Raw genomic sequence first — 16,592 nt, forward strand, 5'->3', positions numbered from 1 at the left:
CTTGAAATGTCTTGAAGTAGTTTAATGGACTTTCTAATTCATTTGACATCTCTCTGCAGTCTGCCCATCTAAAGTCTACTTTGCATAACCATGCATTTTCATTTATTTTGACGAGGTAGAAGCATTTCTTTTCTTATTCTTTTTTATTTTTGATGCTCTAACTATCTATATTGTTGTTATTGTTATACATAACTCATGCTCTTTGTTAAGCTTTAGGTTTTATAATTTTTTTGTAAAAAAAATTAAAAGCTTTGGAGATTTCCATTGATTATAGTACTGAAGCATGGAGGATAATATTTAATTACTCTTGAAATTTGTTTAATAAGTGAACACGAATATTAGGTTGTTAGACTAGTTTTGAAGTATAAGATTAAAATCTTAATTTAGCTTGCTGAAAATGATTTTTCACTTCTCCGCTGCTTTGAAGATAAATGAGAAGTTAACCATCGCGTGAGGAAGAAAAAAGGTATTTGATTAGGTTGTAAAAATTACACTGAATGAATATTATGAGATGAATTATTTCTAGAAATTCTTATATATCATTTACTGACCTCCGTCTTCAAAACCACGTTGGCATCTTCTTTAACAAATCTTCTCCAGGAGGATATGAAACTCTTCTGAAATAAATGCTTGTACAAAGTTCTCTAGGGGTTGATAGGAAACCCTCTGAAAATCAAGTCAGTACTAGAAATATTTGTGTAAAATATGACATTACTGAAGATATTAACGAGTTTTTATGAAGGTAGAAAAAAGATTTCGGGAAAAAGATCTGGATGTGAAGGGGGGAAGCTGATAGTGTGTTTATGTCTTTTTCTTAATTGGTCTCTCTCTCTTCTGTATATTCTTATTTTCTTTTATATTACCTGTTTTGAACTGCCTCATGCAACGTATGAGGGGTAGAAAAGTAATATCATACAATTAAGATAATATTATCTCATCGTTCGTACCATCACATCTAATTAATGTAAGCATGAACTGCTTGTTTGTATTTAATAGGATTATGATGGGCATCATAATTATTAACCCGGACTCAGAGTATGAAAGGCTTAGTGTGGAGTGACCCTTCAGTCACACACTCAACCTAAAGGATGTTGGGTTCAACTCACACCCTGAGCCCGGAAGGAATCGGGTCCAGCTTGTGACTACTCTCAAGAATGGTCTGGGACGGTTGTGCCTTTACCCAACGTGGGGTTGGGCGCGAACGTCCCCTTGCCCAACTGGGGTTAAGCGCAGACGCGTCTAGGCCTAACATGGGGTTGGGTGCGGACGCGTTGAGGCCCAAAATGGATCGGGCGCAGACGCGCCCATGCCCAATGTTCAACATGAGGTTGGTCGCAGTCATGCCCCTACCCAACTTAGATTGGACGCTTAAAAAGATATAATTTCATTTTGAGTTATGACTCTCGTGTGTTGGCTTTTAAATGTGGTTGGTTTATAGAAACCATGACCCATGCCATGGTATTTTGGTATCATGTTAGCATTAAAAGCTGTCTAAAGTAGTTTTTTTGAAGGGGTTTTGTTAGGGTTCTAAGTTTGGCCTAGGATTTCAAAAAAAAAATCATGTAATAAGAATATTTTCATCTAAAATTTCTTTCTTTTTTATATATCTATTTATTTCTTCAAAGTAGATCATAATAAGTAGCTAATAAGATGTCATTAATTACCCTAAAATTTTTCGTGGGGAACAAATGAAAAAAAAATCCCTACCCTAATTTTATAATAACTAGAAAACCTTGAGTGATTTTCCAAAGTTTTAGGTAATTGGCTGATTATGCTAAAGAAAAGATTAAAATCACCATAAAATATTATACCTAAGATAAGTTGTTTCGTGTTTGAATTTTATGATAAAATATACATATAATACTTATATACTAGTTGTTTACCTAAATTGATACGGTAAAGGATTACTAAAATTTAAAGTAGTGATCTAAGACTTAGCCCTGCAACAAAATCTTATCCTTACTCTTAGAACATGAACGTTGAACTCGAGAGGATAGTGAATATTATATTAGAAATTTAATCCATTTACTTTGATGAGTTTGATCATGTCTAAAATAGAACTCACGTTTATTAAATTTATATGAGATCACATTGATCCCAAACTTACTTATATATCAAAAGGAGATACAAAAATAGTTTCACACAAATTAATCTTAGATATAAGATCATTTATCCTTAATGTGATTTTTGAGGAAAAATCTAATTAGAATTTATAATCTTCGGTAAAAAATTGATACCACACGTCATTATGCCAATATATCCAAACAAATTAATGCATATTGATTAAGTCGTACACATATTTAACACAATTCAAAAATAAATAACATGTTAAACTTTATTGAAGATAAATAATAAATTGTGTTAAGGGTTCAAAAATGATGATTGGAAACTGCTGGATTTTGTCCAGACACCGGTGGAACTGAAATGGACAGTGTCAGCGCGTGACAGCATTGCCACGATTGTGGCACGTGGGTCTATACACTGGTTGGAGAGATGGCTAGCTGGATCAGCCTATCAGGTGCTATGCTCTCTCCTCTTCACTTCCACACTGGCAATGCAATCCACAACCATTTAAGAGGGGAGGTCAAGCCATGAAATTGTTGGGCTGGCTTTCCTTCTTATTTTCCCTCTCCACCGTGTTCTCTCTCTCATTTTTCTTTCAGGTGCTACTGCGCCTTCTATTGTTTAGGCTGCTTTAGTGGACGACAAGAGGGGATGTGATTTGGTTTATGGAATCATGGAAAGAGAGGTTATCGTTGATCAATGGCGGTTAAGTTGTGATCGGGTGGAGGAGATGGTGTTTTCAGGTAGAGGAGATGGGAGTTGATGGTTTTGAGCGTAAGAGCAACTAGTAGTTCACTAATCTATTAGTGAGAGTGATTCCAGTAGGAGTAGGCTACGGAATGTGAGGGTTGAGATAGAAAAGACTAAGGCTAAAAATTTCTTTCTTTTTTCTTTAATTTATTTTTAGGGTCAATCAATTTTCTCTTTCTTTTTTTTTTTTTTTAGATTAACGTGGGTGTTCGAGCCAGTTTGTACGCACCTCGACTAATCCCACAGGCCCTGAAGTTAACGAACATATAAGTCTCTAACGACTCTGAGATTTGTGAAACTCGAACTGGTAACCTCTAGAGAGCAAACATAGAGTCACTAGTTGAGCTACACCCCTCATGATTCTTTTTTATCTTTCTTTTATAGGCTTGGTTGTGGTTTTGTTTTCTTTTTAGTAAAAAACGTTTCTCGCGGGTGGGATCTTTGATTGCTTATGTATTTTTCTCTTCCGATCTCTCGTGTATTTTCAACATACTTTATGATAATTTATTCACTCATTTTGATCCCTTGTCTATTTATCCCCTATAATTTCTATCTCTTAATTTCTTAATATCCTCATCTTTTTTATCCCACAATTATGGTTGAAAAGGACTTAAACCCTTATATTTATTTTAGTTTTTCTTTTCATTGATCATCACTTTACTCCTTAATTTTTTTTTATTTTTTCTATTTTATATATTTCTGATTTTTTAAAATATATTGGAAAATAAGGGGTCAAATTCAGCCAAGACAATTGTCCTCTCTTTACAACACTTATGATATAAAGACATTAGAAAATTTATTTTCCTTCAACTTTGTATAATAATTTTGTAAAGAAAAATAACTGGAAAATGAAATTAATCATCTTAGAATTCATCCTATTGAAAATAAAAGGGATCATCTTCGGATCTATATACAACTGAAAATGGAAAGGATCATCTTGAGATCCTCACAAATAAAAATAAAAGGGATCATCATAGGAGTTTTATAAATAAAATTGAAAGGGATCATATTAGGATTCATATAAATAAAAATGAAAGAATCAACTTGAGATCCACCTAAAAAAAATATATAAAAAGATCAACTTGGAATCCATGTAAATAAAAAAAGACAGGATTAATATGGGATCTATCCGATGAAAAATGAAAGGATCACTTAGGATCCATGTAAAAAAAATGAAAATGCTACTTTGATTTAGTTTGACTTACCTAGCTGCGTGATATTTTTCAAGTTGGAAAAGATAAGAAAAAAGGTTGATGTTGTCTTGATTGCGAGGCAGTATTCATGGCAGTGTTCCTCTCTCTCCCACTAACTGCTTGGGTTAGGGTTTTGTAGGATTTTTATGGGAGAAATAAGGAAGTTCTAGGGCTTATGGATTGATGGGATCTCGATTCATAATGTTAAATAATAGTTCTCATTCATTCATTAAAGGAAATGACAAAAGCTTGTCCTACTCTATAACTGACAAAAGAGGATACAAGGCTGTTTTTGCTGGCAAAGTAGAGTTGGGTGGTTTTTTAGAAGAGAATCTGTAAGTATTTGTAATGTAGTAATAACTTGAAATTTAGCTTAGAGTGAAGTAAAAATATCAAGGTACAAGTTGGCATAAGATTTATGTGGTGTGGTGAAGGGGTGATGGAGGAATTAAGACTAAAAAGTGAGCAATTGCATATTTTTTCTTTTGTCTTAGGAGAAGAAGACAATGAATAGTAAAATTATGGTCTTTCTCAATTTGGTCATTTAACCTTTGACACTTTATAATGGAACTCTCAATCAGTCTTAATATTTTGGATTCCTCGTAATTCCACCCTTAGTCTTCTTCAATTGAACCTTTGAGTTTTAGTTCTTTTTACAAAGTGGTCATTGGTTTCAGATTTGTTTTCAATATGGTCCTAAATTGAACTTTATATTTCAAATTTATTTCAATTAAGCCATTGATTGCATCAATTTAGCCTTTTTAGAGTTTTAATTGTGTCTCTAATCTTCTAATTTCTGTGAATTGATTTGAATTAGGCTTCCAAACTTGATTTTTCTTCAATTAGTCATTGATTGAATCCACACAACCCATTATAAGTTTAATTAAGTCCTTAAACTTAATTAATTCTTTTATTTTTTCCTAATTGACTTTCAAACTTAATTTTTCTTCAATTATATCTTTAAATAAGTCAATGAAACCTGTTAGAAGTTTAATTAAATTCTTAGACTTAATTAATTCTTTCAATTTTGGTCATATTTGAATTTCAACCTCGATTTTCTTCCTTTCTTCATCCAATCTTGTCAAAACATTCCAATTGGGCTATTCTTCTAGTATTTCTATCTTTCGCAACTTAAAAGCTTATCTCCTTGTGTTTTAAAAATATTTTTGAATTTTGAATTTCTAATTTTTTAGTATTTTTGTATAAGAAAGAAAAATATACAAATAATTCAGGGGGATATGAAATTAGGGTATGACACTTGAAATTATGAATGTATAAGTATGTAAGAATGCTTGTATGTGTGCATGTGATTGAAACCTCATAGTTATAGGTTTTGAATTCAGAAGTTAGGAACACATTGCAAGGAAAATTAAAAAAATGAGCATAATATATGTATTGAAATGAAAGGTGGGGTGATGTTAAATTCACAAAGAGTGTATGCCTTACTTGACCTAAGAGCCACATATTCCTTTGTATCTTATAAAGTTGTAAATAAATTAAATATATTGATAGGCAAATTGAGTAGAGGATCAGCTTTTAGTACTCCTTTAAAAGAAAACATAGATACTGATGATGTATATGAGGGGTGTATTGTATTGATCAAGGACCATGAATTAAAGGTAAATTTGATACTTTTAAGGATATATAACTATTAGTGTATGAGCAATTGATGGTTCATTAATCAATATGTGAGAATGATTCTGGTAACAGTCGACTAAGAGAGAGAAAAAATAAAAGAGAGGGCAACTAGGTTAGAGAGGTTTTTGGGAGGGAAGGTGGCAACTGAAAAAGAAAAGACCAGGGCTTAAACTTTCTCTCTTTTTTCAAGCATGTTTGGGATTGTTGTAGTGGTGATAGTTTAAAATATTTTTCGCTTAGAAATGTATCAAAATGAAGTTTTTTTATTTTTAAAAAATTATTTTTGATATTATTACATCAAAACGATATGGAAACATAACAAAAATTATTTTAAGTAAAAACAATTTAAAATTTTTGGAAACACGATTTGCACCGCGTTCCCAAACACTTTCTTCGTTGCCTTTTTTTTCCAGGTTAGTTAGTAATAATTTTCTCTCATGTAGGAATTTTATTTTTTAGTTTAACGTAGGTGTCCGGGCCAGCTTGCGCGCACCTCGACTAATCCCACGGGCCCTAAAGTTAACGACCATGTAGGAACTTTGATAACTTGTGTGTGTGTGTGTGTGTTTTTTTTTTTTTCTAATCTCTCGTCTATGATAATATGTTGACTCATTCTAATCCCTTGTCTCATCTCTTTATCTCCTTGTATTTCCATTTCTTAATTTCTTGATCTTCTTATCATTTTTTATCTCACAGTTGACGGCGACTCGAACTCTTATATCTATTTTACCCTTTCTTTTCCTTGATCATCATTTTACTTTCCATTTTTCTTTTATTTTCTTAAAAATATATTCAAAAATAAAAGGTAAAAAACCGGCTACAACAAACCATAAAATTTCAACAAAATTCCATTAAAATGGTGGACCTTTGGTATCATGTCATTATCTAAGCCTACTATTATGGACGTGGGCTAGACCAATCTATAGTCTCTAACTCTCTATGTCCAGTTGAACTTCTCTTTTTAGAACCTTTTTTAAAGTTAGAAACAGCTAAAACTCCACTTCTACACCGCAAACAAATTCATCAAATTTTAATTTTAACGTATAATTAACTGATCAGGTTTTAAGTTTGTTCCTTAAAAGTTATAAGTTTGAGTTTTATAAATTTCAAGACCACTTAGAATTTATATAATTATTAACTTCAGGGCTTGTGGACATCATGTTAATCTAAAAAAAATTCATCAAATTTTGTTATGTGTGAGGATTTTCTCATATTATATAAAATATAAAATTTATTGATTGTCTTTATTTTTTATAATATACACTATTGTAACTTGATTTATCTTTCCCTTTTTAAATATTTTAGAGTGGCACCATAAAGAGCATCAACTCACATAAACTGAGCAGTGCAATATTTCTCATAAAATTTATAATTCCATGAATGGGAGCTTGACCTGTGCAGTTGGAGAATTAATTCGAATTCTCATCCCAAATCTTGAATTGCCATTAATATATTGGGATTTTTATTTATTTTTTAATTTTTTTATCAGACACTGTAACCTGGAATCCACACAAAATGCTCCAATGACAACTATACATGTATATGTACAAAAATATTTTTTTATGTGTTTTATAACAGACTATCTTATTATATATGTATCGAAATGGTGTTTCACATGTCACTTTCGTAAATGCGTTTAGAATTATACACTACTGTCATAATGATCATTTAAAGAAATTAAATTAAATTTAAGATTTCATTTATTTGCTAAAGTAGTTTTCATTTAAAAAGTGATTTTTTTGAAAAATAAATTCCTGAAAAGTGAATTATTTTTTTATATTTGGTAGTATCATAGAAAATTAATTGGAAAATAATTTCTAGTGTTTGATTATGTCATGGAAAATGAGCTGAAAAATAAATTCTTAATATTTTTTTCAAGTTTATTTAAATAATGAGGAACAAATCTTACAAATTAAAAAGTTGAATGAGAATAAAATTGAAAAAAAAAATCTAATTTTATAAATTATCTCAAATAAAATAAATAACAATTAAAGTAATAGAGATCAAATCTAACAGATAACAAAGTTGAAAGATGATAAAATTAAAAAAATTTATAATTTTATAAATTATTTCAAATAAAATAAATAACAATAAAAATAATGAGGATCAAATTTAATAGATAAAAAATTTCAATTAAAAAAATGATAAGAAAAAAATAAATAACAATCATAAAAATAAAGATCAAAGTTGATATAAAAATTAAATTAAATCAAATTCTAAGGAATCAAATTGAAAACAAATATTCAAAACAAAATATATAGCAATAAAAAATTTAAGGATAAAATTTGATATAATCAGCAAATAACATAACATTTTTAAATTTTTCACAACTTTTAAAAAGTATTTTCCGTCCAAAATAAAAAAAAAATTTCCTAGAAACCAAGTCAAATTTTTATTTGACTGGAAAATATTTTTCTTTAATTAATTTTTCTAATAATAAACAAACACAAAAAAATTTAAAAAATATTATTTTCCATAAAACAAACATACCTAAATCCTATAAATAAAGAAGGAAATATTTCAGTTTCTGCTTCTAAAAAATGTTATAAAAAAAAAACCTTCAAGTCACATTAATGATAGAACAACACTGTTCGGCTTTTTTTTTTCCATGCAAGTGGTCACTCCCGCCTCAATTCTATGCATTAGGCAAGATAATTATTCAAACTTCTCCTTGTTATGCTCTTAATTACAATGAATTCTCACAATGTGAAAGTAAAATAAATAAATGTAATGAGAATTTAATTGGAAAGATATTATAAAGACCCTGTTTGATTGTTGTAAAGTGAATTCCATGGAAAATCATTCTTAAAAAAAGGAAAACTTTTTGATATGTTTGATTGTATATTTATATAATGAAAAATGAAATATAAATTATTTACTATATTTGACCATTTCATAAAAAATAGTATTTTTATAGTTATTGACTTTTTTAAAATAATGCTATTCAACATTTTCTCATGTTCGATCGGTACACATTGAAAACAACAATTTTTTCCACGGTATCCTAATTTTATAATAAAATTTATATAATATAATATGTACATATGATTATTGTATAGTTGGTATGGGACACGGTTCTTTTTGGGAATGGTTTACCTTTATATAACTTTTTATTCAATATAATGTATTTTCTAGCATATATATATATATATATATATATATATATGTAGATTACAATTAACATTTATAAAGATAAATTATAATCAATTATTAATGGAACAATATTTAATGGAATTGTAGATAGTTTAATGGAACAATAAAAAATATTTTATATAAGTATTATTTATTTCATGATGTAATAGCAGTAGTTAAATCTACAATATTTAAATTAAAAACCATTAATATTAATATATATATATATATATATATATATATATATTTTAATTATTTTATAACCTCAATTTGAAAAACATTATTTTAACAAAACAGATTAAACTACTTTTTGTTCAACCTCAATTTCAACCATAGTTTTAACAAAACATATATAAATACCAAACCAAACTTAACCAAAAATACTTTTTATAAAACATTTTTTTTTAAATCATAACCACAAAAGGTACCACAATACCAAACCTACTAAAACATTCATAAAAGGTATTCCATTCTGGTCAATGTAGAACCTCTCTTATTTTTCAGAAATTAACTCGGTCTAGTTTTCCTTCACCTGAAAATGGAATTTCTCTTGTTCTAAAGTAGACATGAAATATGAAAATCATCTCAAGGAAAGGGAGATAGATAAAGTAAATAAGCACCATCAAACGCGTAAATTAAACTTTGCTAATGATGAAAGCAACAAAAAGAAAAACCCCGAGTTTCCATACACATGCAACGCAGTTCATCTTTCTAGTGCCACACGATATCCAACTCTCCTCCTCCTCCTCCGGCATTCACTCCTCATCAAAAGCGGCGGTGCTTTTCCCTGTCGGTGCCTGCATGTCTCTCTGCCTTTTCATTTTCCCCCATCCATCTATTCCTTTGTCTGAAAGTTCTTGAAAATATTTATATGATTTTAAATTTTGATATTTATGATTTACGCACGTACCTGATAGAAAGAAAGAATGCTTACAAAGCGATTTGAACCAAACCTATGCCTAATTTGACCGGTACTATAAGATTGATTAGATCTTGACTTTCCATGCCCTGCGAAAGTTAGACTTGTATGTGTATTTTATTTATTTTTGTGTTTTAAAAATATTTTTAAAAAATTTAAATTTTTTTTATTTTTTTTTACTTCAAATTAATATTTTTTTAAAAATATTATTTTGATACATTTCTAAGTGAAAAACACTTTAAAAATCAACCACAACTACATTCCCAAACAAAACCATTATGTAATTTGTATTTTTTTAGAATACCAAGATATTATGCAATTGGTGATTTGTTTTGTGAAAAAAAAAAGATAATAATTTATGAAAATAATCTCTTTGGGAAAGTTAGACTTGTATATTTTCATTATATATATATATAATAGTGTTTGCATTTTTTTTTTTCAAGTGTTAACGATGATGTGAGGAAAGCCCTATTTATTTTTATGTTTTAAAAATATTTTAAAAAAATTTTAATTTTTTTTATTTGCTTCAAATTAATATTTTTTTGGTGTTTTTAAATAATTTTGATACGCTAATATAAAAAATAATTTTTAAAAAATAAAAAAATATTATTTTGATACATTTTTTTAGTGAAAAATACTTTAAAAAACAACCACAACCACACTCCCAAACAAAACCATTCTGGTATTTGTATTTTTGAGAATACCAAGATATTATGCAATTGGTGATTTATTTTGTGAAAAAAGTAAGATAAGATAATAATTTATGAAAATAATCTCTTGCGTGTGATCCGTACTTATGAGTTAATTGTAATTAATAGATATGTATATAAGCTAAAACGGAGTAGAAGACAATTTCAGGTCGCTCATTTTCAAAGCAACTTCACATGCAGTTGACATAATAATGTATTTTTTTTTTCTTTTTTACAAGTTGATTTATTTAGAAAATAGATTTTACAAGCTGGGTTTAATTTTGTTTGTAGCTATGTAACACTCTCACTGAATATATATAATCTACAGTCCAATTTAAATGTTTTTCTTTATCGAAATATATATGTAATTATTCAAGGTACATTCTTGAGAAATAATCTTGTATAATAATAAAAATTTAATTAACTTAACCTTTAAGGTAGATTATCTAAAGTCATTGATGTTACCAGAATATTTTTTTCATCTACATTAATGTGCTTCAGTCGACGACAACTAATTAATGATGGATTAATGACTCTCGAGACAATTTTAAACCGCATTATCAATAATTAGCAAGCCTTTGATTAGGGACTTAATTTTGACTATCTTTAATTAATTAAAAAATGACAAGCACAATGCTCTCTATTGGGAGCTATTTTCAGCTCTAAAAAAACTATTTTTGAAAAAGTTTTAAAAATTTTATTTACTAAATTTTTTTTATGTTTTGGATCATTTTGATGCGTTGCTCTCAAAAATAATTTTTTAAAAATAAAAAAAATATCATTTTAATGTATTTTAAAATGAAAAGCACTTTGAAAAACAACCGCAACCACATTTCCAAACAGGTTTCCACATTGTGTTTTCTTTAAGAATTTAAGAAAGAAAAGGTGGGAAATCAAACGTATGCCAACATTTATCAATCAAAAAACAACTTATTTTTAAGAGTAAGTTTCTGAATTTCTTGGTTCAATTAAGGAAAATAAATGTGGGGGTTTTCCAAAAAAAAAAAAAAACAATTGACAGTCAACATGTATGTTACCTTAAAATTAGTAGGACGAGGAGATGCATGTGCTTTGTTTCGTTACTAAAAGCTCAAGTAAAGTGTATTAATTGATGATTAAGGGAATTCTAAAGCAAGCAACATTTCTTTTCCCCCATTTTTTTTTTTAGGTTTTTTTTTTTTTAACGTGGGTGTCCGGGCCAGCTTGCGCACACCTCGACTAATCCCACGGGCCCTGAAGTTAACGACCATGTAAGCCTCCAGTGGCCATCATATGAGCAACCACAGAGCTCGAACCTGAGACCACAGAGGGAGCAAACCTCTTGATCCCAAGTCTTACCACTAGGCCACCACCTAGATGGTTTCTTTTCTCCATTTTATACCTTCAAGACAATACATTATACTTATTTATTCTTGGAGTTTATTTATTTTGATTTTAAAGACTAATTATAATTTATAAAATAGCAATTCCTGGTCTTGGTGCTTTGTTAGTAGTACAGTTAACATCATGCAACTCATAAAACCAAATCTGAATACCTCAATTACGAAATATTTTTATGCAGCATAACTTATTAAAATATATTAAAATAATATTTTTATTGTGATATTAATATATTAAAACTAAAAGAAAATATTAAAAAAACGTCACTTCAAATATTTTTAAAAAAATTAAAAAACAATAAAAAAAAAATTACAGACCCAGATGACCTTTATGACAGATGTCGGAAGCCAAAACACCCTGACCCATGCCAGACACCAATAGTACCGCCCCAAAAGACTTTAGACCATCGAACACCTCTGGGCCAACACATGTAAGGACCCCACACGGAAATCGTACAAAAAATACGTTTGAAATGTGTGATCCTCCGCCAAATGGAGGGAGGAACCGACAGTCCTCGCAGGAGCATTATGCAGTCAAACGGACTTTAAAATTAGTTATTATTTGTTATTATGTTTTAAAAATATTTAATTTTTTTTAAATTTTTTAATGTTTTTTCTTTATTTTAAATTAATTATTTCAATTTTTCAAAAAAAATTGATGTTGTTTTATAGTTATTTTTTTTAATAAAATGGATGTTTTAATTTTTTAAAAAATAATCAAAATAACATGGTTTTTGAAAAAAAAAATCCAGTCAAAAATAAAATTAAGCTAAATTAGATTTCGAATCTAGTACTAGATTGATCATGAAAAAAACTGATTTTAAATTAATTTTTAATTGATATAAAAAATATTTTTTAAAAAATAAAAAATATATTATTTTAATATATTTATAAATATATAAAAAAATTTTAAAAATTAATCTTCACAGCTTTCTGAAAAGACATCTTTCACTGCTCTTGTTCATCATAAGTACACTCGTGTTGCTACGTGCATGCATCTAAGTGGACGAAGATATTGCATGAGATTACAAGTTGAAAGCGATAGGAGGGCTGAGTTAGTTAATTTATGAAACTTGAAGGACCATTCAATGAATTTTACCCATCAGGTGAACCCTACAACCTCGCCTGTGTTTTTGAACTAGTCCCCGCCCCCCTCTCTCTCGCATTCCACCCTTGAACCTTCAGACACGTCTCCTACTTCACCTCCATTTCGGCCACATTTCACGGCATTGCACGTGCCAGCCCACACCTCTCCTTATATATACACATTACACATCTCCTTGCTCACATATCCCTCCACACTCGTCTCCTTCTCTGCACTAGAACTCCCTCCCTCCCTCCCTTCCTCTTTGTCTCTCTTACTCTCCTTAACAATGGTTGAGCCTGCAACTGACACAAAATCAGCAGCAAAGGTTGTGCCTTTATTGAAAGATGAGCTTGACATTGTTATACCAACCATAAGGAACTTGGATTTCTTGGAGATGTGGAGGCCATTCTTTGAGCCATACCATCTTATCATCGTTCAAGACGGTGATCCTTCTAAGATTATTAAGGTCCCTGAGGGTTTTGATTATGAGCTTTATAATAGGAATGATATTAACAAGATTCTTGGTCCCAAGGCCTCTTGTATCTCTTTCAAGGACTCTGCTTGTCGTTGCTTTGGTTACATGGTTTCTAAGAAGAAGTATATTTTCACTATTGATGATGATTGCTTTGTAAGTTCTTTCGATCTATGTTTTTTCTCTCCTTTTTATTATTTTTTAGGGTGTTCTGCATCTGGATTTTGGTTTTTTTAGGCCAAAGTTTAGATCTTTTTTAATTTAGAGGTAGATTTGATCTGTTTTGTGACTTGGATTTTCTTGATTTTGGATCTGTTTATGTTATGTTTGTTGATAAATTTATATGCCGATTCTGTAACTGTTGCATGTTTTTGATCTGCAAAGCTTCTCTGTCGGTGGGTTTCTGTTTTTTCTTAAACACATTTGTGAGTGATTTGTACTACATTTTGTTAAGCGATATACATTGGCATAATCATGTTTAAATCTTCTTCATAAACTTTAATTGACACATCACGGATTTATGATTTTTAAATCTCCGTATGCTAATTCTGTAACTGTAGTATGTTTTTGATCTGCAAAGCTTCTTTGTCAGTGGATTTCTGTATTTTCTTCCTCATAATTGTGAGTGATTTGTAGTACATTTTATTAAGTGATATACATTGGCATAATCATGTTTTAAATCGTCTTCAGAAAATTTGAATTGACACACATTACAGATTTATGGTTTGAAGTCCCAATTGAACTTGTAAACCAAATAAAAAATTGCAGGATCCTTAGAATTATGTTTTGATTCTTGCTTCCTTTTTAGTTTGATAGTGGCATTTGTGAAATTGGGGTTCTTGGCTTAGAAGTAGTCTAAGTCTTTAGACTTTTCCAGTCCAATGTACCTAAGTATCCTTTTCTGTTCTGTTTCTATGACCCTGCCATATTAGATTTGAAGTAATGATGTGAAATCTCTCTAGACATTGTGACATGGTCTTGTAACTTGAGATCTGACCATGTTGGGTTTTGTATTATTTATGACACCTCATATCATTATCTCACACCTAATCAACTTGGATTTGTTATACAAATTCAAATAAGTGGCCCATGCATGGAAAGCTGAAGCAATGTTTACAACTTTGCACAAAGAGGTATCATAGCAACATGCCATTTGTAATTGACAAGTATGTGGTTGCAAATTGCAGTGATGGACAGCTATGAATTCTGATCTGGTCTAATTTTGAATTGTCTGTGATTTCACATGTTCTTACTAATTGATAATGGAAGGAAGCTTCACTTTTTCTCTTTTTTGATTGGTGGGGTCCTTGTTTAGAATAAACTAGGAGGTAATATATCGGATTTGAAAGCTAAATGCTCCGCTTGCCCTCATAAAAAAATAAATCCCAACATGATTAATCAATTATTTTATACTAACTCCATGTGCTTAAGTATCCTTTCTAGATGGTTAATATTCTTTAAAACTATACTTAAAAAAAAACTTCATTTTATTTCTCACCATGTTTTGATATAAAAATCCTGACTAGTCACAATTTGAATGCATCGCTTTATCTATTCAACAAAAAATATAGATGTTTAACTGTTAGCTATGTGGTTAGGTTGCTAAGGATCCATCTGGTAAAGCTATCAATGCACTTGAGCAGCACATCAAGAACATTCTCTCGCCATCAACTCCATTTTTCTTCAACACCCTCTATGATCCTTACAGAGATGGTGCAGATTTTGTTCGTGGATACCCCTTCAGTCTTCGTGAGGGTGTCCCCACTGCTGTTTCTCATGGCCTGTGGCTCAACATCCCTGATTATGATGCACCTACTCAGCTTGTCAAGCCTCTTGAGAGGAACACAAGGTGTGTGATCCATTGATGAGTGAGAGGACTTAATTCGGCCCTCTAAATGCCTTTGATTTAATTAGTTTTTAATACATGCATGCAATTTATTAGGTACGTGGATGCTGTTTTGACCATTCCTAAGGGCACCTTGTTCCCTATGTGTGGTATGAATTTATGTTTTGACCGCGATTTGATTGGCCCTGCCATGTACTTTGGTCTCATGGGTGACGGTCAACCAATTGGTCGCTACGATGATATGTGGGCTGGCTGGTGCACCAAGGTACATATATGCATCTATTTCATAAAAAAGCAAGACTTGTTCTATATGTTTTAGAAATGTTTTTGGTATTTAATTGATGATTGTTTCCAGGTTATCTGTGATCATTTGGGACTAGGAGTGAAGACTGGTTTGCCATATATCTATCACAGCAAGGCTAGCAACCCATTTGTGAACCTAAAGAAGGAGTACAAAGGCATCTTCTGGCAGGAAGAGATCATTCCCTTCTTCCAAGCTGCCACTCTTTCAAAAGACTGCACCACTGTTCAGAAGTGCTACATTGAGCTGTCCAAGCAGGTTAAAGAGAAGCTTGGAAAGGTTGATCCTTACTTTGATAAGCTTGCTGATGCCATGGTTACTTGGATCGAGGCCTGGGACGAGCTTAACCCCTCAGGAGCTTCTGCTAAAGCTACCAATGGCAAAGCTTAAGTGAGATTTTGATTAGGTTCATAAACCAGAATGAGAAAAGAGTTTAATTATTTAAGTCATTGTATCCTTAATTCTTGCCAGTGTGGCCGATGCTTGGATTTTCCTATTGATGGACGTATTTTATTTTATTTTTAATTTATTAACTTCTTGTTCACATGAATAAAATGCAGATAGTTTAGTAATAAAATATGCTTCTTGGATTTGGCAAAGACGATTATCTTGGAACTTTTACTAGGTATTAAGAAACAAAAGCTTAGTGGAAGAGGCTTCTTGTTTCATTCCTTTTGTCTTTTTCCATTAATCAGCTGGGTGTAATAAAAATATTATTTTGATATATTTATAAACACATTATAATATCAAACAAACACGCATTAATTGTCATGGAGGTTGAAGATGAACACTTATTATATGAAGTCCGACGGCTTGCTTTATTTGTGGCCTTAGCACCATAAATGTTTTCATCATGTGATCTAAAGTAGTGATGGTACTGTTGAAGACAAGCGACATGCAAGTGAAATAAAAATTGGAGACAGAAGACGAAGATAATCCCAGCAAGACTGAGACCTTGAAGGTGCGAGTTAGACTTCAGAAACAAGAATCGTCAAACAATGCCAGATTCAAGTTTCACACAAATAACAAGTCAGATGAGCCAAGAAAAATTTGCAGTCAATTCCTTTTGAAAATTATTTTTGGTCAATTATTGCGAATCATAAGTTGAATCTCACAAAACAA

The 16,592-nt window shown here is 30.6% G+C and overlaps 1 protein-coding gene across 1 annotated transcript; it reads left to right on the forward strand.

The window, feature by feature from the left end:
* The first annotated feature begins 12,919 nt into the window (after nt 1-12,919).
* Nucleotides 12,920-16,069, forward strand: LOC18107340 (UDP-arabinopyranose mutase 1). Its single transcript, XM_006373329.3, has 4 exons — nt 12,920-13,479; nt 14,922-15,172; nt 15,266-15,434; nt 15,525-16,069. The coding sequence occupies exons 1-4, from the start codon at nt 13,138-13,140 to the stop codon at nt 15,858-15,860; spliced, it is 1,098 nt and encodes a 365-aa protein (XP_006373391.1). The 5' UTR covers nt 12,920-13,137; the 3' UTR covers nt 15,861-16,069.
* Nucleotides 16,070-16,592: the final 523 nt, after the last annotated feature.

Source organism: Populus trichocarpa, chromosome 17, assembly GCF_000002775.5.
Source record: "Populus trichocarpa isolate Nisqually-1 chromosome 17, P.trichocarpa_v4.1, whole genome shotgun sequence".
NCBI lineage: Eukaryota > Viridiplantae > Streptophyta > Magnoliopsida > Malpighiales > Salicaceae > Populus > Populus trichocarpa.

Excerpts from the sequence above, each read along its gene's own strand:
- LOC18107340 (XM_006373329.3), top strand. The coding sequence starts at position 13,138 with ATGGTTGAGCCTGCAACTGACACAAAATCAGCAGCAAAGGTTGTGCCT. Across the intron at positions 15,173-15,265 it reads CCTCTTGAGAGGAACACAAG|GTACGTGGATGCTGTTTTGA; the intron begins GTGTGTGATCCA and ends GCAATTTATTAG. Across the intron at positions 15,435-15,524 it reads GGGCTGGCTGGTGCACCAAG|GTTATCTGTGATCATTTGGG; the intron begins GTACATATATGC and ends GATTGTTTCCAG.